We start from the raw sequence: 24,299 nt of genomic DNA, 5'->3' as shown, positions 1-24,299 counted from the left end.
TAGGGGTGAGCTGCCGGCTGGGCTGACCGGGTCCTTTGCGGGCTCCCAGTGGCAGCGGGCGCCATCTTGGCTTGGGCTTCGTTCTCCACCTCAGCCCCCCCCCCCCCCCCGCCGCTCCACCCCTACTTAGCAGCGCGTTTCCTCGCTCCCCTCATGTCTGACCAGTGGCCCGGTGGCAGTGGGCTGATTGGTCGGTCGCTTGGCGAGCTGCTGCTTCTTCCACCTCCCGCCCCGCTGATTGCGAGCAGTGGCGATTTTCTGGCTACAATTGTTTTTAAATTGTTTTAACCTACCCTTCAAATTGTGCAGGCATCTAAACTTCTTTGGGCATCTAGGGGTGAGCTGCCGGCTGGGCTGACCGGGTCCTTTGCGGGCTCCCAGTGGCAGCGGGCGCCATCTTGGCTTGGGCTTCGTTCTCCACCTCAGCCCCGCCCCCCCCCCGCCGCTCCACCCCTACTTAGCAGCGCGTTTCCTCGCTCCCCTCGTGTCTGACCAGTGGCCCGGTGGCAGTGGGCTGATTGGTCGGTCGCTTGGCGAGCTGCTGCTTCTTCCACCTCCCGCCCCGCTGATTGCGAGCAGTGGCGATTTTCTGGCTACAATTGTTTTTAAATTGTTTTAACCTACCCTTCAAATTGTGCAGGCATCTAAACTTCTTTGGGCATCTAGGGGTGAGCTGCCGGCTGGGCTGACCGGGTCCTTTGCGGGCTCCCAGTGGCAGCGGGCGCCATCTTGGCTTGGGCTTCGTTCTCCACCTCAGCCCCGCCCCCCCCCCGCCGCTCCACCCCTACTTAGCAGCGCGTTTCCTCGCTCCCCTCGTGTCTGACCAGTGGCCCGGTGGCAGTGGGCTGATTGGTCGGTCGCTTGGCGAGCTGCTGCTTCTTCCACCTCCCGCCCCGCTGATTGCGAGCAGTGGCGATTTTCTGGCTACAATTGTTTTTAAATTGTTTTAACCTACCCTTCAAATTGTGCAGGCATCTAAACTTCTTTGGGCATCTAGGGGTGAGCTGCCGGCTGGGCTGACCGGGTCCTTTGCGGGCTCCCAGTGGCAGCGGGCGCCATCTTGGCTTGGGCTTCGTTCTCCACCTCAGCCCCGCCCCCCCCCCGCCGCTCCACCCCTACTTAGCAGCGCGTTTCCTCGCTCCCCTCGTGTCTGACCAGTGGCCCGGTGGCAGTGGGCTGATTGGTCGGTCGCTTGGCGAGCTGCTGCTTCTTCCACCTCCCGCCCCGCTGATTGCGAGCAGTGGCGATTTTCTGGCTACAATTGTTTTTAAATTGTTTTAACCTACCCTTCAAATTGTGCAGGCATCTAAACTTCTTTGGGCATCTAGGGGTGAGCTGCCGGCTGGGCTGACCGGGTCCTTTGCGGGCTCCCAGTGGCAGCGGGCGCCATCTTGGCTTGGGCTTCGTTCTCCACCTCAGCCCCGCCCCCCCCCCCGCCGCTCCACACCTACTTAGCAGCGCGTTTCCTCGCTCCCCTCGTGTCTGACCAGTGGCCCGGTGGCAGTGGGCTGATTGGTCGGTCGCTTGGCGAGCTGCTGCTTCTTCCACCTCCCGCCCCGCTGATTGCGAGCAGTGGCGATTTTCTGGCTACAATTGTTTTTAAATTGTTTTAACCTACCCTTCAAATTGTGCAGGCATCTAAACTTCTTTGGGCATCTAGGGGTGAGCTGCCGGCTGGGCTGACCGGGTCCTTTGCGGGCTCCCAGTGGCAGCGGGCGCCATCTTGGCTTGGGCTTCGTTCTCCACCTCAGCCCCGCACCCCCCCGCCGCTCCACACCTACTTATACGGATAGCATGAGGCAGCGCAGCGGACGAGCGCAGCGGGCGCGACGGATGCGCGCCGGAGTTGCGCCTGAGTTAAGCCCGTCTGCGCCCGTCCGCAGCCAGCCGGGGCTAGGGGCACGGGACGCTGTTGGTTATACCACCTATACCCCGTCTCAGCTTTGCCTCTTATGGTCCCCCGGCTGCTTAAATCTTACCACGACTACCACCCTACAACATCTTGGCCTATATTGTTCCCCCCCATCCCACCCCCCTAGTTCTGCATCATTTTCTGTTCCATCTGCCTCCATACCCGTTCCTGCCCCCCCATCACTCCTTGCCCCTCCTACTCAACAGCCTTCCACCTCGGCTACCCTTCTTAACACCAGGTCCGCTGTAAATCATCAATATGAGCTATTTGATTATCTTGACACCAACGAACCAGACCTCCTGTTTTTAACTGAGACCTGGTTCAAGACCGACTCCCTCCCCAATGTGCTTGCCGCCTTGCCATCTACCTATTCCGCCATTCGTGCGGATCGCTCTGACGGCAAACGGGGAGGTGGAGTGGCGCTAATAGCCCGCACGGACATCACCTTTCATATCCTCCCCTCCCCTCCCATTGCTGACGTTGACCTTCTTGTAGCTCGTTCAACCTCCCAGCAAGTCCCTTTTACTTTTGTCCTCATATACCGCCCCCCCCAGCCTACTCCCTCGTTCCTTCCTGAGATTCAGACTTTGCTGGCCACTCTGGTAGTAAATTACTCCTCTGTACTTGTCCTTGGGGACCTTAATTTCTGGCCCTCCGACCCGGCTGAAAGCCCCCAGTCCAAGGAATTCACTAGCCTCATGGAAAATTTGAATTTTGTACAGCTTATTCACAGTCCTACCCACCAACGTGGCCACACGTTGGACCAAATTTGGACATTAAACATTCCATCCACTTCGCCCATCATCTTACCCTGCCCTTGGTCAGATCACTTTACCATCACCTTCTCCCTTGCTCTATCACTCCCGATCAAGCCCCCCCTTCCTAAAAATACCTGGGTTCGGAAATGGGGTAAGGTCAGTATGCCCTCCCTTTGCTCGGCCCTGGCCACGACTTGCCCGGACCTTACTGGCCTGACAGCCGGCCTCCAACTTGCCGCAATTAACAACTGGCTCACGAGGGCTGGAGATAAACTCGCCCCCTTCAGGCGCCTTTCAGTAAAACGGGCCCACGCAGCCAACCGTTGGTTCACCCCCGATCTGAAAGAGAAAAAACTTGCTGCTAGAAAGGCTGAAAGAGTCTGGCGTAGAACTTACGATCCTGCCTTAAAAACCATCTATTTGGCCACTCTGCATACCTATAAAAAGACCATTCTGGAAGCTAAGGCTGAATATTACACCCACCGGATATTGGTTGCGGAGTCACAATCGAAAGAAATTTTCTCCACTGTTCACGAGCTTGCCTCCTCCACCAGAGTCACGTCCACCATTCCCCCGTCCCAACTCCTCTGTGACTCGCTCAATGAGTTTTTTATAGATAAAGTCAAAAAGATTAAACATAACATTCCCCTACCCTCCCCCACTTTCATGGACCCTTCTCCCCCCCCCCCCTCTGCTAAATTGTCCAATTTCCCACTCCTTACCATTGATACCCTCGTTCCCCTGCTTCAACGGGTCAAATCAGGCTCGCCTCAGGATTTTGCCCCCGCCAACATACTCAGGGAAATCTATTCAGTCTGCCTCACCCCTCCCCTGACCCTCCTCAATGACTCCCTTATTTATGGTCACGTTCCCATCTCACATAAATCTGCGGTTGTCATCCCTATCTTGAAAAAGTTGGACGCTGATCCCCTCTCTGCTTCCAATTACCGCCCTATTTCACTCCTCCCCTACCTTGCTAAGGTACTCGAAACCCACATCACTTCCACGCTGAGTACTCATATTGAGACAAATCATTGCCTCTCCCCCTGTCAAGCTGGCTTCCGCCCCCTGCACTCTACCGAAAAGGTGGTCATTTCAGTTATGGACAAGCTGCGTGACGGAATCGACATCAACCGTCCGCAAGCTCTGATTCTCCTTGACCTATCCGCCGCTTTTGACACGGTGAACCACACCATTCTTCTTAACCGTGTCAGGGCGGCGGGGGTTGAGGGCCTAGCCTTTCGTTGGCTACAGTCCTTTCTGGCTGAGAGAACACAGAGTGTCCATCTGGCTGATTTTGCAGCAGCCACCCGCAAGGTAGAGTGCGGGGTCCCCCAAGGCTCATCACTTTCCCTCTTTTGTTTAACCTTTATATTTTCCCCCTCATTTTTATGTTACAGCAACTGGAGGTCACCGTATTTAATTATGCGGATGATCTCCAGTTAATCTTCAATTTATCCCATTCACCTTCATCCGCTCTGAATGTTCAAACCACCATGACCCTTATTCAAGATTGGATGAACTGCAGCCACCTCAAACTCAATCCGGACAAGACCGAACTGGTCTTGACCGGAGGTGGCTGCAGTCCCTGGTCTCCCTCCTTTTGGCCCCCCTCCCTTGGTGTCCCTCCACTCCCGGTTCCTAAAGTGAAGACTTTGGGTATCTTTCTTAATCCCCAGCTTTCGGTTCTCCCACAAGTTAACTCTGTGGTCTCTTCATCTTTCTTTTCCCTCAGAGTGATTAGGAAGGTTTCCCGCTTCTTTTCCCCCCCTGCTCTAAAAATCATCATGATGGCCATGGTGTTATCTCGGATAGACTATGGCAACATAGTCTATAACGGAGCCCCTGCATATATGATCCACCGTCTGCAACTGGTGCAGAACCAGGCGGCCCGTCTGATCCATGGTCTTCCCAGATATCATCGGGTCACCCATTTACTCAAGACCCTGCATTGGCTCCCGATAAGAGAGCGTGCCCTGTTTAAGCTCGGCTGTCTTACTTACCAAGCCAGAGCGGGCACTGCTCCTAAATTCATCTGCTCTCTTATCAAACCATACTGCCCAGGCAGAGAACTCCGCTCGGCCCACTTGGCCCTTCTTACCATCCCCCACTTTAAAAAGCAGAGGGCGGGCGGAGTGAGATTCGCTGTCCTGGCCCCAACGTTTTGGAACTCCCTCCCAATCGCTCTACGCACCTCCCTCTCGTATCCCCTTTTCCTAAAAAATCTTAAAACTTTTCTGTTCACCCAAGCCTACCCCTAAATCCGTCGCTGCTGCCATCCACTGATCACCACTAGCGCCATGAAACCGTTGGGTATGCGTGCGCTGTACAAATGTTTTTAAATTCAAAAAAATTCAAAATTCAAATTAAGTGGGTGGCCCAATCAGTGCTGCAGGCCCACTAGTAGCATTTAATTTACAAGTCCTGGACACATGCAGCAATGTTTTTCTAGCAACACAGAAGCAAATTTAATATGCCAATTAGGTATAAAGCAATCTAACATGTTTTAAGGGGAGAGCAAAAGTACTTTAGCACTGTTTAGCAGTGGTAAAGTGCTCAGAGCCCTAAGGCCAATAAAAACGAATTCAGCAAAAATAGGAGGCGCGAAGGCAATATTTTTGGGGATGAACATGCCTAAAAGGCTTAGTCCAACAAAATATGCTTCCTAAGAAGTGGATGTTCATTAAAATATTGTTTTGCCTTTGGTTTAAAAAACAAACAAAAATGAAGCCAAGAAGTGGACTGCTATGTGAAGCCGTGATTGTAGCAATGTGTGGTGCGAACAGAGTAGTCAGCCTAAACACTGATGATAACCTGGTTGCATATCAGCATGACTTCAATAAGGACCTCATAAAAATCTTGCATATCCTCCCTCAGCAATTTCATAGAGAAGCACCGGAGGTGTTACAAGTCATTTTCGTGGCAGTACTTTAGTCCACAAATTTTCCTGCCAACTACGAATGTGCTTTTGATTTTGAACCATGGAAGAGGATGCTATTATTTTGCCACTGAAACATTCACGGAATCAGACTGAGAGTCTGTTCTATGGAAGAAAAGACCTTGATCTAGAGACTTATATTTTTTTCAAGGGTCTATCCAGGACTGCTCTTGTTGATGCTGGTGTTAAGATTAATTCTGTACTGTTCTCAAAGACCAAGTACCACACCTAGACACACTTACACAAACATTTAATAAACTCGGGTCTACGGGATTGGCTGTGTGGGCAGGACAATTCACTGCATATGACTTTAATGAGGATTCCATTGTAGGGGGATGTAGTGACAGGTCAGTAACTTTCCATAAGTAGTGCCTTCATTATGGTTCACCATATTTGTACAGATATACATCAGCAGCAGCATTTTTGGATAGTAACGTTTTTGGTTGAAATTAAGCCACAGACTATGCTGGTTTTAACCTTGCCTTGATCTTGCATCCATGCTCAGCAGGACTCTCGTTGCACCCATCAAACCTTTCCAAACAGATTAATGCAAAATAATGTTCCTTCCTATCTGATACACAGCATACAGTGCTGAACTGAGTGGAAGGTGGACAGCTGCTCTTTCCTTCTGTGCCAGTCTCTGAAAGTCATCTCTTTTGTATTTTGTTGCAATGTGCCAACACTAGAACATGTGTAGTGGGGACCACACATAGGGGTCGATTAGGATCGCGGTTTTTCCGCATCCTCGGGGACGGCGGAAGGCACCGCCGGCCCAGAGGATGCGGAAAACCGCAGCGGACTGACCAAAGACCCACCGCCACATTAGGATGGCTGGTGGGTCCTGGTTTCCGTCCGCAGCTTTTCCACCGCGGCTGGCTTACAACCGCGGCGGAAAAGCTCTAATATGGTGATGGTGTCTGTCAGACACCGTCCACCATATTAGGATGGCCTGTAAAGTATGCCTTTCCGCGGCGGGTTTTCCGCCGTGGAAAAACATACGGAACTTCACTGCGGGGGCCCGTTGCGGGCCCCCTAGGTGAAGGGGGGGTGGGGGGTGCACATGGGGGGTACCTATGGTACCCCCCTGCATTTGCATGCAAATGCAATGCGTGCATTTTTAACATTGCGGCGGGTGCAGCTTGAAGCTCCACCCGCCGCAATGTTAAAAATAGAGGATGTGACCGCAACCCTTGCGGTCACATCCTAATTGCACAGGAGGGAACTCCGCATGCCATGCGGAGGTTCCCTCCTGCTCTGGGGTCGCAGACGGACGCACGTCCATCCGCGATCCTAATGACCCCCATAGCTTGTGATTCACTGAGAGAATAAGAAAGGGGCTCTTTTACAGCTGGACATCCTGCTCTGCATAGATAATGCACATCATGGACAATATAAAGCCATCTGTCCAAGTTGTGTCCCGGGTGGGAACAATAATAGGTTAAAAATAGCACAACTAGAACATCACACTTGTACCAGATGCTACTAAATATAATGTCTTAGAGAACTGGGTAATTTATTGTGTTTTCTGTGGCAGAAACAGAGGTGGGAGGAGGGCAGTCATTAACATACATGGATTATTATGTCTGGCTTGACAGTGAAACTGTCACCTGACCGTTTAATCGTAACCAATATTGCTACACTTCTTTTCTTTCAAACAAATGCATATCCATTGCTATGCTATCTACTTGCAAAGCTCATATTACCATGAAATATGCTTGTAAAGCCGGACCAATTGGCATTGCCAATGCTGGTTTACTTTTTCCGGCTCTGTCCGAGTACTTTATGTACACCTATGCATGCTGGTTAGAAGGACTAGGCATGTCCCTTGATGTGTATGCAGAGTCCCCATGAAACAGTGGTTTGGGCAAACTGAAGTGAGGTTGACAACTCAATCATACATGTCCCTGGACGAGAATAGTCCCTGGCCACTGCTCTCCATGGTCAAATTTGGAATCACCATTTTGCAGGGGAAAAGCTGGGATTCTGGGACTCCACACTCTTCTAAACAGTAATACAATAATAATACAATCACTCACCGTCTTGTTGGAAAGCTCTGCCTCTGGCCTCCTAAGCAGGACACTTTTATCCACGGCTCGCAGTGCGCACAGGGAATTCGGTGCAGCCTTTAGACTAACAGTCACATCTGAGCCTGGCAGGTTCTCATGCTCTGAAAAGCGCAACTCCACCTGTCAATGCACTATGTATCAATATATGACCAAACAAGGAGGAGGTAAAAAGAAAGAAGAGAACAATAGGGTAGAAGAAAAGAGGAATGAAGAGGAAGAAGGGGGGGATTACCAGAAGAAATAAGGGTAAAAAAGGGGAGAGACTGAGAGTATCATAGAGAGAGACACGAAAAAGTGAATGACGGCAGGTTTAACTGAGAACAAGGATAAAATGAGGGAACTTAAAGACGTAGACACAGTAACTAAAAGGACATAACTAGATACAAATCAAATGAGATGGAAGAGGATACTATAAGAACATACTCTAACAAGGAAAATAAAAGAAAGAGAAATAAATAAGAAATGGGTTAGAGAAAACATAAACAGAGAAAGAGGTGAAGTTCACAAAATAAACAATTACAACGAGATATTAAGACAAACAGAAGCAAATGTTACAATGGGAGAAAATTAATCAAAATAATTGAATGAATGCGAAAAAATGATAGAAAAAGAAAGAACGAAAGAAGCAATAATCGTAATAAAAAAAGGAAAAAAAAACAAAAAGAAAGAAAAAATCAAAAGAAGGAACGAGGAAAGAATGAGGATGAGTGAGAGAAAAAATAAAGCTCAACAAGGAAAGGAGGAAGCTAAATAAAAGATTATGGGAATGAAAAAGTAAAAAGTAAAGATAAAAAAAAGAAGAAGTAGTGTCCATTCCCTCTCTGACCTTGTTCCTGAAGCACCCGGACACATCTATCACAGCACTGTCAGCAGTGATCCCTTTGTTGGGAAAGAGGGCAAAGACCAGCAGCCGGACAAATGGAGCGTACAAGCGGTTGAATTCCACATTGATGGAGAAAGAGCCTTGAAGCGCTAGAGAATAAGAATAAGATGGATGTTGAGTTGTAAATGTGGCAAACATGCCTACTTCAGTCTAATCTTTAGATGAGTCTATTAGCTCTCTACCACAAAAACACTAACTAACTCCAACTCTAACCACAAAACTAGTTTCTAACCAAGGAAAACGACTATCCAACTTTATCTTGACTCCAAAGATCTCTAAAGATCTTGAGCTCTAAACTCTTTGGGCAATATGTATCAAAAAAGAGTTTTGCAGTTCTCAAATTGCGATTTTTAGCAAATCGCAATTAGAGAATCGCAAAATGCAATGTATGTAGGATTTGTGAAAAATTTTAAAAATCCTGCATATTCCTTATTTGGGAATCGCAAATTGAGATTTGTATTTAAGAAATACCTTCCCATACGATCCTATGGGCTAGGAGGCCCAGAGGAATGAATGGGAAGACAGTCCCAATTTGCGATTACCAATTACAGAATCGCAAATTGAGAATGCAATTTCAAGGTTGCAAGGGTGCCAAAAGGCCACCCTGCGCACCCCTGAAATATGCATGTGTGCACATTGTGTGCACATACATGCCCATGATTGTGCAACATATGGCACTTTAAAAAAATGTAAAATGTGCTTTTTTAAAGAAAATCGCAAATTACCACCAACTTGAAGTTGGTGGTAATCTGCAATTCTTTATGGCCAAATAGCAAATTTCTGGTGCTTCCAGAATTGCATTTAAGGAATCGCAATTTGCAATTACTTAATTGTATTCGCAAAATAGAGAATCGCAAATTTTGCAATTCTCTATTTTGCAATGGCCTTTTGAAATGATACATCCCAAAAGGTTTTTATACATATGGCCTTTTTTTTATGCAGGTAGGTATCAATGCTCTCTATCTTCAAATCCTCATAGCCTCATAACTTCATGTCTCATACTCTTGATCCTAATAGTCTCTAGGACACCTCAACATTCTCTGTCTCTAATCTTAGCATCATCTCCACTTTCACTCTCTTGCAAGGATGACTCAACACACTAATGGGTCCCTATTGTTCAGATAACTTTTCATTCTCCCGGCTTCGTATTTTGTTATTCTGGTTTTCCTCTCTCCTTTTCTACAGGAGCCCTCAGAAGTATCTCCTCCCTCGTCCACCTACTCCGCATGTGTTACCACTAAAGACTTGCACCATTCCTCTTCTCCTGCTTTTCTGCAGGTAATGATTTTTATGGAAGCTCCACCTTTTTAGTGTGCCGACCCCCCTTTTAGCAGTTGCTCCTTCCTTGAAGTGGTAGTTTCTTCCTTTTCAGGTTGGCTTTTAAACAAATTTTTCCCTCCGCAGAATATGTCTCTAAAGACAGACTTGTAACAATATATTCAATGTGGTAGTTTCATCTCAGTGGACCATCCACACAAGTCTTACTAGTCTTGTTTGTGTACTTTTCAACTAGGTATCTCATGTCCTTTTTATAAGGAAAACTAACAGAGAGAACAAAGACCGAGACTCCTGTCCAGGCTCAAAATGGATCCAGGACTGCTGGAAACTCTCAACTTCAGGACAGGGCCTCCTTCGCTTATTTAGGTATTAGAGATTTGGCACCCGACGTGGGATCTGTTTCACCAGCGTCTTTTGGAACTAGTATGAGGTTAAATCCCTTGGTGCACTGTTGGAAAAACACACAATCAAAGCACTCAAGTATCTAAGGAGCTGGATGATCATTACAAGTGGGATAAGATCATAGCAGCACTGTGGAGGAGTGTTCCTGCTGCTGAGTACCAACGAAAAGGTTTAGTTCACCCTGGGGTAGATGTGGCTCCTAGAACTAAATCCACCAGCCTGCCTCTTCTGTCTCATACTCATCCCTACCTTCATAGCTTGAGCCTTCTCTCTAAGGGTCTACGGGCCCGATGCACAGAACTAACTTAAGACAAAATCCTAAACTTACTACTTTTGTTATTCACAGAAGTTAGGATTTTGTCTTAAGACAAACTTAAAACAGACTTAAGACAGACTTAAGTTAGGATTGTGTCTTAAGTCGGTCTTAAGTCTGTCTTAAGTTTGTCTTAAGACAAACTTAAGATAAAATCCTAACTTCTGTGAATACCAAAAGTAGTAAGTTTAGGATTTTGTCTTAAGTTAGTTCTGTGAATCGGGCCCCTAGGGTCTCAGTACCAGTGTAACACACTGGGTTCAATGTGGATGCGTCGAAAAACTCAAAATCTCCCAAACCTCTTGCTAGGTGCCATTCGTTGTGGAAGACCCTTATTTGGGATGTCCTCTTGCTGTGACTCACAGTAAGCAGTAGAAGAAAAGGCACAGTTTTTATTTATTCGTACTGGCACACACTGTACCCTGGTTTTTTGTACTGCGCATTTATTCTAACCTATAAATGGCTATTGTTGAACCTCTTCAGTCAACTGTAGGTGATTTAGATAGAGTTGAAGGCTTCTCCTTTCTTTGTAATTCAACCAGGGAGGTTTGTTTCATTCAGGTTCAGCTAAGTATTCTTTCATACCTTCACCTATTATTCCTCCTTAGTCTTTCTTTCCTGGTCATCTTCATTGACTTTCCTGGCCTGTAAACTTTAAAGTGCACACAATTACCTTAATTGCTAGTGGTGGTTTTGTTCCAAGAAACTTGTCCTAAAGAATTATTCTTCCATTTGACTAAAGCCATTGAGTAGAATATGGCACCCTCTACCTCTGTGGCACTGAAAATTAACAATTCAGTACTAAAATCAAGCCTGTCTGAATCTTCTCTCAATGTTGGAGGGGAATAACTCAGCATAGGATACATACTCAGAAGCCAATCACATGCAACCAGGCAACCTCCCTTCAATACTCTGTTAATCTTCCATTTTCAAAGCTACATCAAGAGACTCAGGAGCTTCTGTGCACTATCACACAATCCAAATCTTGAGAAGAGCCTGATTTTATATTCCAGGTACTATCTGTTCTTGAAAGTACAAAGTTATTTCGACCAATGTAGGACAAGTAGCATCAGCATCAGTTCCTTCTGGTGGCCATGCTGCACTTAGAAATAATATTGCAAATTGTGATTGAGGATAAGCATTGCAAGTACAAATTTCTTCCACCGAGTCTCAATTCGTATCCAGGGGAATCTACAAAGATGATCTGTGTATTGACATCTCATGTGCACCTACAATAAATTCAATGTCATCCTTAATTTAATGATTGGCTAATTAGAGTTCAGTCAACAGAGGATGTCGCCAAAAATCTTCAAATAGTGTGCAACACCCAGTATTATTTGTGTTCTCCATCAATGTCGAAAAATGGTAGTTAGCTCCTTGGCAGAAACTTTAAGTCATTGGAGCACCATGCTTCCATATGAGAATGGAATTCCCTATTCTTGCAAGGATAGAATTATTTTTTTTATTTTTTGTGAAAGCGTCAGGTTGTGGTTTTAGAGACAGCTAGGCGTTACGGCTTCTTGCAATCTCACAGTTGGTCTTGATCATTAAAATATCATTAAAAGAAATAATCTGTCCAAACATTGAATCACTTTCATAAGTCACAATCCAAGACGATCATCATTTCAAAAGATAATGCAAAATCATGTGGTGTTGGCTTCTTGAGAGGAATCTACAGAGAGGTCAATCTTTTTTTCGCTACTGACAACTCAGTTAACTGTGACAGCTGACCACTCCTAGCACACCCGGCAAAAGTCCCTCTTGCCGGGGGGTTAGTTAAATACATATCTAGAGGACTGCAATCTCCTGTAAGATTTCCTGCTCATTCCATCAGATCTAAGGCAGAAGCTGAGCTTTTTCAGCGGTCCTGAACTATTGCTGACATCTGCAAAGCAGCCACTTGGGCATCACAGCCATTAGTCAAGGGACACATCTTCTCCACAACCTGTTTGCTTTTGGTTCGATCTAGAATATACTCTCTTGTCCTCTCAGCATTTTCAATCTTGTAACATCCGGTTGACATCATACACGATGAGGTGAGAGGCCCAACATAAGTGAGTAAAAATAATTACCTTCATGGAGAATTCAGAATTCTTAGCTCTGGTTCTTCCACCTTCACAATAAATTGCCAACTACTCCTTGATGAAGTATGTGCCATGCTGCAATCCAAGCTGGCGGATACAGCATGTGGGAATTGGGTGGGACACTGGTGGCAGGCAGCTGGCTGATCAGTGTGTAAGGAAAGGACTGCTTGCACTCAATAGCTCAAATGAAAATTTAAAGTGGCAGCTATCATTTAGGGAGTCTTTTGGTCCTGACTGTGGTGCAGACTTTTGAAAACCAGCTGGAAGAAGGTAAAGCAGCAAGTAAAGAGCCCCAAAATCACCATGAATAAAAATATGTCTGTTTTCATCAGATCACTCACTTTTTCTCTCCTAATATCTTTTTTGTCTTTTATTATCTCCTGTCATCTCTTTCCTTTACAGGTTCAGAGTCTCTCTCTCTCTTTCTGCTTTTTGCTCAATCTCTCCCTCACCCACTTTCACGCTCATAGACTTTGTCTCTTTCTCACTTTCCCCCTCTCACACTCAGACTTTCTCTCCCTCTCTCTTTCGCTCTGTTGCTATCAGTGTCTCCACTCTCTCCCATTCCCAGAATATACTTACGTTCCTTTTTCCCATTACAGTCCTCTTTGTTGATGGACTGGGATGTCATGCCGTCGAAAAGTACCCCCTTTCTCCCTGTGACCTAAAGCAGAAGAGCAGCAAAGTACAGTCATAGGTTAGCCAGATATGTCACTTTTGCAGGTCCTTGTCGCAAGTCCAGGTTCCTTTAAAGACTACTTGACCTCATATGAAATGATTATGATAATAATAATGTTTTGTATATTACTTTATTGAGTGTATTTCTATAGCACAGATCTGACTCCAGAGGAGAGAAGATCACTTTACGTTAAGAGTATGTCACCCGCGTACATGGTTAATGGGGAGGCGGAAGAGAAAGTACGTGTCAGGAAGAAGGCAAGATCTGTTTTGAGCACTTTCTTGTAGTGCATTAGTGAAGGTGAATTAGAATTAAAACACTTGTATTGCTAATCCATCAATCTTCAATGCAGCTAAAACATACAAAAATAGAATTTAATGACTCATCTCACAAGACCTCCAACATTGGAGAACATCCTAAAAGTCTTAGGGATTTGTCTCTCAAGAATGTAGTGAAGTTTGTTGAGTTGGTTTTATGAACACACAGTTCAGGGTGGTGAGTCAGGGACCTGCAGTGCAGTGCAGACTGAGGGAATATTATCCCCGGGATGCATTGTGGTAAATGAATGTCCTTAGGAGGCAGGCTGGTAGTATTCTAGGGTGTGTTGTTGTGTGACAGTTTCCCCTGATTGCAGTTTGGTGGGGTGGGCTACTGCACCCAAGGATCAGTGAAATGTAGAGGGGAGCCCCTTTAAAATGCTGTTGCCAGGCAATAGTCTGCTTTAGCCAATGACATACCCTCTCAGGATCCTTCTTTCTGGTAGAACTTACGTAATAATAGACGTTTATGCGTGTAGCACCAGCTCTCAGGTCCTTAGCATCCAGCTTGTAGTTCACCTGGATGTCCTTGGTCTGGCTGCAGGGCACAGTATCCTCCGGAGGGTGGATTTTCATCCAGCTCCTGACACTGGAGAAGAGGGGCACTACGTAGAGGTGGGCATCCTTGTAGTATAAACGGACGCCCCCTGGATCGTGGCCAGGAGGATCATGTTGAATTAATGCCTGTCAAGAAAGGAAGGAAATATAGAGTGAAAAAGGGGAAAGAGAGAACGAAGTGGGGCACTGTGGGGCGATGACCTGAGGAGGCAGGAAAAGAGAAAAAGATGACCTTGTACGAATGACTCAAGAAGTTGTTTTATAGAAATGTAATTGTCTATCTGTATAAGTACTAATCCACTGGCCCCTTTCACCCCTTTTCACCCACTTTGTAGGTACTTTTTCCCTGTGAGCCAGTGCTGTCTCCCCGTACCCTTTATGATGCTAAGGACTATCTTTAGGTGTGATGGAAACTCTCTTCTCTGAGTCAGCCTTGACTCAGTGTCCACACAAAGTTAGACTCACTCTTCCATTTTAGCCAGAACACTTACAAATAAAAAGAATACACACACATAAATGTGTTTAAAGTACAGCAACACTTGAATGTCTCAGTTTAATAAATATAACTTAAATATTGATACATTACCATCTTCATACATGTATACCTTCCATGTACCTATGTTACTTTTTCAAGGGGTCTTCACGCCGGCCGAGCTCTCCCTGCTCCACTGAGGAGTGTTATCTGTCTCCTGTTCAGCGCGACGGCCAGGTTCTGCTTTGCCGAGTATTCTGCCTTGGACTTCCTGACTGGCCGGGCTTGGCTCCGCCGGTCAGGACTACACCTACCAGCAGCCTCATGTGCAGGACGCCGCCCTCCTCATCACTCAGCGCCAGGAGGCGCATAAAGCACTGACCACTGCTGAGGATCGGGTGTTATTTTTTCAAGGGGTCTTCACGCCGGCCGAGCTCTCCCTGCTCTGCTGAGGCGTGTTATCTGTCTCCTGTTCAGCGCGACGGCCAGGTTCTGCTTTGCCGAGTATTCTACCTTGGACTTCCTGACTGGCCGGGCTTGGCTCCGCCGGTCAGGACTACACCTACCAGCAGCCTCGTGTGCAGGACGCCGCCCTCCTCATCACTCAGCGCCAGGAGGCGCATAAAGCATTGACCACTCCCTCGTCCCGCGCGGACACGCGCGGGACGCGCCGGGCGAAGCCCGGGCCAAGGGCGGGCCCGTTTAAGCCCGTTAAAGACCGGGTAAGACTGGACTGGGCCACCTTATTTATAGTTGTATTGCGATCTTCTTTTCGCAACGTAGCTTGGACATACTCTTTTTTCCATCTCCTCTATTGTTGGTGAATCTTTGTGTTTTGTCAGTAACACCATGACTACCAGGGGTAGTAGGAGCAAAACAGCACAGGGCGCAGCTCAGATTACTGGCCCAATTGATCAATATATCACCAGTGCAAACGAGGCAATCGACCAAGGCATCATCCTCTTAGAGCGCAGGGTATCACAAGACCTAGCCCTGGCCAAACGGTCATCGTTGGGTTTATTAGCCTCAGCCAGGACACCCATTCAATCACGGGTAACCGGCCCATTACTGGAAGTACAAGTAGAAACCCATACTGTGCCAAGCACGGTCGATTTGTCGGCATCCTTGGAGCTCTCGGACTCGCAATCGTCTATGATGTTACAAAAAAACCCTGTTCTCTTTGCGAGTCCGAGGCGGGAGGACCCCGACATAGAGCCAGACCGGGGACTGAGGGAGGGCGCCATACCTAAACATAAGAAACAAAAGAAATCGCTTAAAGTGAAGCAAACTAAGAATCATAACCATCATGAAGAATTACCCCCCACCCAGGTAGCAGAACAACATAGTTCAATCCAGAGAGAACTAACTACTATACCAACAGAAATAATAAATCTCTCTATGAACACAGCAAACCTTAGTGTTACTAGCAACACGGGAGGAGGGTGTAAAGTTTGTGCGCTAAACAATCAACTACTAACTAGATTAGGCGAACTTGTTAAAACTGATCTCCAACCCATTGAACTGAGCCTTAAAAAAATCGAAAAGCAGATAGCTGCCCTGCACGCAACTCCCAACAACGCAAAGGGGGTGGGGCTGGTGCAAATAGAGGGGCAGAAAGTGAGTACCAAAACCACGAAGGTAGGGGTGCAAGCCATAAAAGTCGCTACTGAAGCGACAACTGTCAAACCAAAGCCCCTTCCCGTACCGGCAAAGAAGGTCCCTCAGACAGCAAAAACTCCAGTCCCCTCCAATACCTTGAAGCCTGTCCCTGCTAAACCATCAGGGGCACTATATACTAACACCAGGAATAGGGGGAGGGGTGGGCACCCAATACACTTACCACCAGAAGCAAGCCCATATGTGGCAATCATGACTGAGGTCCCCGAGCTGAGTCCCAACGTGGAGGAACCAGGTTGGTCTTTAAAAAACAAGGTGCTGCATTGGTTATCCTCCAACAGACCGTTGCCACCGCACCTTGTTAGTAGAGTCTCAATGGTCCGAAGGGTCCCCTGGAGTGGTAAGGAGCCGAAAACAATCCCGGGAGACTGTGTTATAGTCAATTTCGATGAACCACATATAGCCAAGCACATTTGTTCATGGGGCATGTCGGCAACTAACGATGGGATAGACAAAAAAAGACTCTCCTTATTCTATCCTCCAACACCCTGCTATAACGAAGTCCCAGAATGGAACTTGACCCAAGGAGGTAACCGGGTTAGTAGAAGGCCAGCTGGGTTGACTGGTCTGGAACCGGAGGTAGCGACATTGCTTCTCTGGCAGGTTGGAGAGGCATACCAGTCGCAAACAGATTTAACTGTTTAGAAATGGTGGATTGACCATCATTGCGGACTGATCAGGATAGTTTGGGCCCAATATTTCTTAGGTCCAAATCCCAACAACCATTCCCTAGCTCCCTGAGTTCCTCCTCAAGTAGTGTAATCCCCGACAGGATGATGAAACGAAAAATAACAAACCCTTACCACCCCACAGTAATAACTGCTGACCTATTAGAGTCTTCAGCCGCTAAGAACGTGACACCTGGTAGCGAGGGGGAGGTGGCCATCTCCAGCCCACCCGAAGCAGGCTCGGTCCATGACAGATCTATAATTCCTGACGAACCCTCCAAATTACAATTAAACACTCCTGTCCCAGACTTGCACCCCTCGACTGGCTTAAAAGCTTCCATCGTCCCCCTTGAATTTAATGACTCACCAAACACCTTTTAAATTTGTCTGTCTTATTTTGTAACGTCGGCGGTCTTCGATCCAAAGTAAATCTTAACGCATGGTTGGATACAGTGTGTATACACCAGATAGCATGTTTCCAGGAAACCTGGGCCATTGACCCTATTCACCTTTTAGGCTACAAAACATATCATGTCCCAGCTAGCTCAGGAATTCTTGGTAGACCTAAGGGAGGCCTTGCAGTTTATATTGCAAACAACTTACCATCTGTTGACATAACTGTTCTTCTGTCTGGCGAGAATTATCAAATTCTAAGGGCTTCATTCAATAAATGCATGACTTATTTCCTGGTAAATTTTTATAACAATCTTCAGTCATCAGAATGTGTAAAAATTCTGATTGAAATTACATCTTTTTTAAATGAACAGCGGAACAAGCACTTTTCTTCTTCCTCCTATGTGATTGGGGGGGGGAGGGGTTTAATATTTCATTGTGCAATAATCATAAGAATGGTACCTGTGGTCTCCAGGAGGAAAATGGATGTTCACTGACACATTTTACACACACGAAATTAGGGTACTGCTTAAATGAGTGTCTATTTTCACTAGAGATGGAATTTGAAAATGACCTTGTAGATCCCCCTGTTGACTTTTTGCCAACGTTCCATGCCAGGGGTCTGTCAAGCGTCATCGATTATATTTTATGTTCCCAGATTATAAAGGGTCAACTGCTAACATCCAAAACAGGCACGGATATTAGCAGCGACCATTTTCCTAATAGTGTTACCCTGTCAATTAAAAATGTTTCATCACAACTAACTAGGCCAAGTTTACTGAACCAACATTCGCTGTCTATGGACAAAGTAAACGGCTTTTCTGTAAAATGGTCGAAAATTGACCCAGCAGTAATTACAAATGAAGTAGTTTCCAGAGCCCTTCCGTGGTTGTACAATTGCCTAGCACTGGACTCCTCACCCCAGTTGACTATAACCAGCTTTTTGGAAATTATTAGAATCATTCGTGAGGAGCTGTTCCGTAGTCAAAAGTCCAGAAAATCGGAAACCAAAGGCTGGTTTAACTCAAACTGCCGTAAAGCTCTAACCGATCTAAAAACAGCACTCCACGCCCCCGTTAGAGATCGAGTTGAAATTACTAAATTAAGAAAGATATATAATAAAGCACAGCTTAACTGTAGGAATGAAATTAAGAAGAACCTATATGTATGTATAGGCATTTATATAGCGCACTACTTACCCGTAGGGTCCCAAGGCGCTTCGACCGCTGCGAAACCCTTCCTGGCTTCCCTGAGAGATGGTCCCTTAATGGGTATCTCCAGGGTGAGACCAGGCATCCCCGGCGGTCTGGTGGGGCCGTTAGTGAAGATGAGGCAAGCTAATGCCCAGAGTTGCCGAGTGTGATCGCTGATCAGAGTGGGCACCGAGGCGAGAGAATTATCGAGTCCGCTGACCCTGGTCCAGAAACCTGCCGCGCCGGGAATCGAACCCTGGTCCCGGGCCGTCCTCTGCTCTCGGGTCTGCCGCCTCTAACCAGTGAGCCACACTACTTCACTATGGGCCCAACTAAATGAGAGCTGTAAATCCAAAGACAGTTCTTTGTTTTGGCGCATGATAAAATCACCCTTCCTGGCAGACGTTGCATCTTCACAACATCTTGATGTTGCAGTGAGGGCCGATGAGTGGGTAGCCCACTTTTCAAAGATATTTGGTGGACTCCCTGAGGTTGCTGACAACGAGGTCCACGTGGCTGGTGACTGCCCCGCGGACCAGATATTCCCCATCGACCTCCTCTTCGATCATAAGGAGGTCATCAACGCGTTGTCATCATCCAAAACCGGTAAGGCCGCCGGCCCGGACGGTGTTCCACTAGACATCTTTGCACACAGCCTGGAACTTTGGTCACCTCTTGTCACTCAGGTTATGGCAGCTGTTACAAAAGTAGGTCTAATAGACTCTTGGTCCACTTCAATTTTACTCCCAATTTTCAAGAAGGGCGAACGCAACAACCCAGCGTGTTACAGGCCCATGTCCCTCCTCGATTCCTTGGGGAAAGTTGCTGGTCGGCTGATCTTGGAACGCCTCCAGGATTGGGCGTCCACGAATAACATCATGACTGATCTCCAATATGGTTTCCAGGAGGGACTTGGCACTGTGGAGCAGGCTTTGAACCTAGCCCTCTTGATTGGTAAATACGTGGGGACCAAAAGTGGAAATCTGTATCTAGTGTATGTAGACCTCGGCGCGGCATTTGATTGTGTCATTCACTCAAAGCTGTGGTCCATTCTTGGAGAACTAGGGGTAGATCCACCTCTTATTCATTTCCTTCGCGAGCTTTATTCAAACGCGACTGCTTGCGTTAGATACGGGATCGGCGGTGAATTATCTCCATCATTTGCCGTTAACAAAGGGGTTAGACAGGGCTGTGTCCTGGCTCCCTTCTTATTTAATTTATATACTAATGGGCTGGAAGCGGCCATGCTTGAAGGGAGCCAGGATCTTCCTTCCATTAACCACCGCCCCATTACCGCGCTATTATATGCGGACGATTCCGTAATCCTAGCCAGAACCTAAACCAGCTACAAAAACAGCTAAATAAATACTGTCAATTTATGCTCTCTCTAGGTCTAAAAGTGAATAAAAACAAAACCTATGTTATGCACATTGGTCCCAGGGTAAGGAAACCTAACCCAGTTTTTATTGATAAAGTAAGATTGGAACGCACCAGGGAAAACCCCTATCTAGGAATCTTAGTGGACGACAGATTAAGTTGGAAACAAGCCATGATCAGTAAAAAGCTACTTTTTCAGAGAGCGACCTCAGCTCTAGTTTCCTTTTCGAGGAAACTGGGTAAGCCCGCTCCAGCAGAGTTGCAAAAAATCTTTCACGCTAAGTGTCATAGTGTGGCAACCTATGGTACAGGGGTCTGGGGTTACGCTCCCATTGATACCCTCCAAACGGTTGAGAATGGGTTTCTCAAATACTTATTGGCAGTTCCCCAAAGTGCTCCAACATACGGTTGCCACATCGAGTTGGGCATAGATTATCTGATAGACATTATTAGATGCCAACCGATTTTGCTATGGCACCGCATATGGACTAAAACACAATGCCATCTAACCCACTCACTGATAACTGATTGCTTGGCCCTGGCAAACTGGGGTAAAATCCCATGGCTCCTGTACGTGTCCAACCTCCTCAAGGACTTGGACTGTACATCTTATTTCGTAGAACCTTCCACGATGACAGACTTCTCTAGGAAAGACCTGAAAAAACTATGCCTATTCCATCTTAGGGAACTACGTCTTTCCAAAGAAATAAGCAAAACCTCGAACGTACAGACCCTGTCAGTCCAGACTGCTTTGGGTATTCAACCATACTTAACTTACTACCTAACTATATATGAAAAATATGTATTAACTAGGTTTCGTTTTAATTCCTTCTTTCGCCTTGTTACATTTCCAAAAGAGCAGGACTGGTCCCTCAAACTAATGAAATGCCCTTGCGATGGCATATCATCCCAGTCGACAATGCATGTAACATTGTTCTGCAGATACTATGAGCTCCCTCGCAAGCGCTGGATTATTCCCCAACTGCGAAAAATGGGCCTTTGTTCTTGTCGGCCAGCCTATGTCGGCCTTGTCGGCTCTGCAGTTTTTGGATTCCCAATATACTGCTAAGTGTGTTGCCTGTTTCTTAAAATTATGCTTAAAAATTCGCTGTAATTCCAATGTTTGCCACTGAATTATTGCTAGTAATGATTTTAATTGACTTCTGTTTTAAAATTTTATTTTGATACTGTGGCTCCTTATCTGTACTGTTTTATCTCTGTACTTTTTATGGTTTCGTCAAGATGTAACCGAATACAAGTTTTTATGATGATATGATGACATGTATACCTTCCATGTACCTATGTATCTCAATATATTTATTACTTTACTCCTACTGTAAAAAATAAACAAACATAAAGCACATTTGAGTCTCTCCAATGCACTGCTCTATGTTTCACCCCATACCTCTCTCAAAATATTGTCTACCTTCACTTTCTGACTCATCCCAAACCTCTATGATCTTCACAATAACCCTTTCTAGACTCATTACTTCCTCTATCCCTCCTTGCATCATCCCAGACCTCATTTTACTATTAAGATCTCCCAAACAACCCTTCCTGAATTCTTCCCTCATGCATTCCTCCTTAAACGCATCCAAAATCTCATGTTACCACTATGATCTCCCTAGTCCCTTTCTAGAGACTCCTCCTCCATCTCTTCTTTACCCAGTCCAAACCTCATCTTACAACTATAAACAGATTCACATGTCCACCATTCACATGAGTTCATATTTCCCTATACTAATTCACCACTCCTTTTTGGGTTCCGGTGTTGCTTGCTATTTGCAGAAAAGCATTTCAACGCCTCATCAGGGGTCGTAAGCACTATATGAATACAATTACAATCATTATCTTTGAGATGAAGCTCGCCCATCATTATTTTGTGAGGTAGAACTCCATCATTATTATCTTTTGAGCTGGAACTCACCCATCATTATCTTTTGAGATACAACTTGTGCATCATTATCTTTTGAGCCGGAACTCACCCATCATTATCTTTTGAGATACAACTCATACATCATTATCTTTTGAGCTGGAACTCACACATCATTATCTTTTGAGATACAACTCATACATCATTATCTTTTGAGCTGGAACTCACCCATCATTATCTTTTGAGATGCACTCGTACATCATTATCTTTTGAGCTGGAATTCACGCATCATTATCTTTCGAGATACGACTCGCACATCATTATCTTTTGTGCTGGAATTCGCCCATCATTATCTTTTGAGATATGACTCATATATCATTATCTTTTGAGCTGGAATTCACCCATCATTATCTTTTGAGATACGACTCGTACATCATTATCTTTTGAGCTGCAACTCACCGATCATTATCTTTTGAGATACAACTCGTACATCATTATGTTTTGAGATGGAACTCACCCATCATTATGTTAGGGGCACGTTTCTACCTTCTATAGCATCGATCCAATATCCAGGATCATGACACTTTCAATGTTTCTACACGCCCTTCAAATACCACCGAGATAGACATAATGCGAGATCAGCACTCCATTGGTCGGCTGGCTGCAAAGTCTTCGAGAAGCTTATACGAACCCCGGTATACTTTAATCGGATATCTCGAACCAAGGATATACCTGTAGATAGACTTCAGAGTTGCCCCATCTGGAATTGTCTAGGGAGAAAGAGATCAGCCCCTCGTTGTCAGTGGTGTGATGTTGTGATACACCATTTCCTTGAAGTGTGACACCTTGGTTTGGCAGGGCAGCTCCACTGGCATCCACCACCTTTACCTACAGATAGAGGAGGAGACACAGACGCATGTCAATGGTGTAGTGTGACCACTGCTGCTGATATGAGTGTTAAAAAGCATAAAAAGATCAATAATTAAAATAGGTTTCTTCTGATATGTTCCTTTGATTTCTGTAGAACTCATAAAAGCCTTGAATTCAGGTGTGAAACCTTATGCTAGAGTAAGCCATACTTATGTGTGATTTACTCCTGAATTTCTAAAAGCAAGTCAAACCCTCTCACAGAAAATCATTGGTGACTTATACTATAGGAGCAAATAACCTCTCAATTGCTATCAATAAAAGGAAAACAGGTTTTCAGCAGCAAAAATATCCCCCTAGCTTTAGGGATGGATTGTATATATTTTATATGCTAGTTTAACTTGCGTTAAATCGCCAGCAAGATAAACCTGAGAGAGGGACACACCCATGTACAAAATTCCCCTGAGCTAGCAGGGAGCACAGATTTAGGGTGCTCATGAGAAAAAGCTAAGCAGGGAATTGCTAACAAAATGTTTGCTGAATTAACCATTCCATCTACCAATTGGTTGGGAAAACTAAGAGTGTGGAAAAGCTAGAAACTCAACAAATTCAGGATAGACGAATAATTGAGCACTCAGCAAATCTATGCTTACATAACGAAAAAATCAGCACATCCTAGACTTTTAGTTTCTTTGGAATATGAACATTAGGGAGAACATAGTTTTTTGATAAATACCCTAGCTATGCTTGCTGACTTAAAGTTAAGTATATTTATTGTCAAGTTATAGGCCACAAATGCCCACTGTGAGAAGAATAGAAAAGGAAGTGTCACTCTCCTGGGCAGTGGTCCAATTGTATCACCAACTTATAAACTTTGAACCCATGGTCATACCACAACAACACAATTCCAGCAATGGGTAAGGCACACACACAAACCACAAGCCCACCGTCAGAAACACACAATCACAACAGAAAGCATTCACCCTCAAATATATGCAGCACAAAATACAACCGCACAACACACACACATCTGCACATATCACAATCCATCTTCTCACCAACACATATACATCCACACACCACCCAGACTGCGCCACACCTCCTGCTTAATAACAAAATATTGAAAATAAATACCACAAGAGTTTTCAAACTAAACAAAACCCTTGTAATGAGCTGATCTGAGGCTGATCCTACCACTGAACTCTTTGCCACCCAGAACTCCCTTCATACAATTGCCACTGCCTTTCTCAATCTCCACTCATGTTTGACACCCTACTGAGAGAGATTCCAGCATTTTCAACATTTCCAGCACAGGCAAAGCACTGTGTGACATTTTCAAGTTATAAATAAAGCAAGGCACCTTTCCAGAAGTCCCACACAGACAAGTTATCCACACTTAACATTAACAACTTTACACCCTTGCTTTCAATATAAGTGTTCTTACATTTCTCCTGAAACCTTTTAAACCATTCTCTCACGTTTCTGCTATCCACAATAACCCTCCTTGAATTATGTTTGCTTCCCAGACACATTCTGGTCTTAGACTTCCTGCAACACCTTGAGGAGATCCTTGCCAGTTGTGCAATGCAGT

General features: G+C 45.6%; 1 protein-coding gene across 1 annotated transcript in view; it reads right to left on the bottom strand.

Annotated features, from left to right (window-relative positions):
• LOC144768929 (alpha-2-macroglobulin-like protein 1) overlaps nucleotides 1–24,299 on the bottom strand; it is a 299,902-nt gene that overhangs the window by 127,533 nt on the left and 148,070 nt on the right. Inside the window, exons 11-15 of the mRNA XM_078652936.1 lie at nucleotides 22,574–22,729; nucleotides 14,084–14,314; nucleotides 13,217–13,298; nucleotides 8,501–8,646; nucleotides 7,645–7,794 (exon numbers count right to left, since the gene is read on the bottom strand). Of these exons, the coding sequence (XP_078509062.1) occupies nucleotides 7,645–7,794; nucleotides 8,501–8,646; nucleotides 13,217–13,298; nucleotides 14,084–14,314; nucleotides 22,574–22,729 (765 nt within the window). The remainder of the gene's footprint in view (nucleotides 1–7,644; nucleotides 7,795–8,500; nucleotides 8,647–13,216; nucleotides 13,299–14,083; nucleotides 14,315–22,573; nucleotides 22,730–24,299) is intronic.

The sequence above is a fragment of the Lissotriton helveticus genome, chromosome 7, assembly GCF_964261635.1.
Source record: "Lissotriton helveticus chromosome 7, aLisHel1.1, whole genome shotgun sequence".
NCBI classification, from domain to species: Eukaryota; Metazoa; Chordata; class Amphibia; order Caudata; family Salamandridae; genus Lissotriton; species Lissotriton helveticus.
Note: the sequence above shows the minus strand (reverse complement) of the source record. Positions and strands in the feature narration are given on the sequence as shown.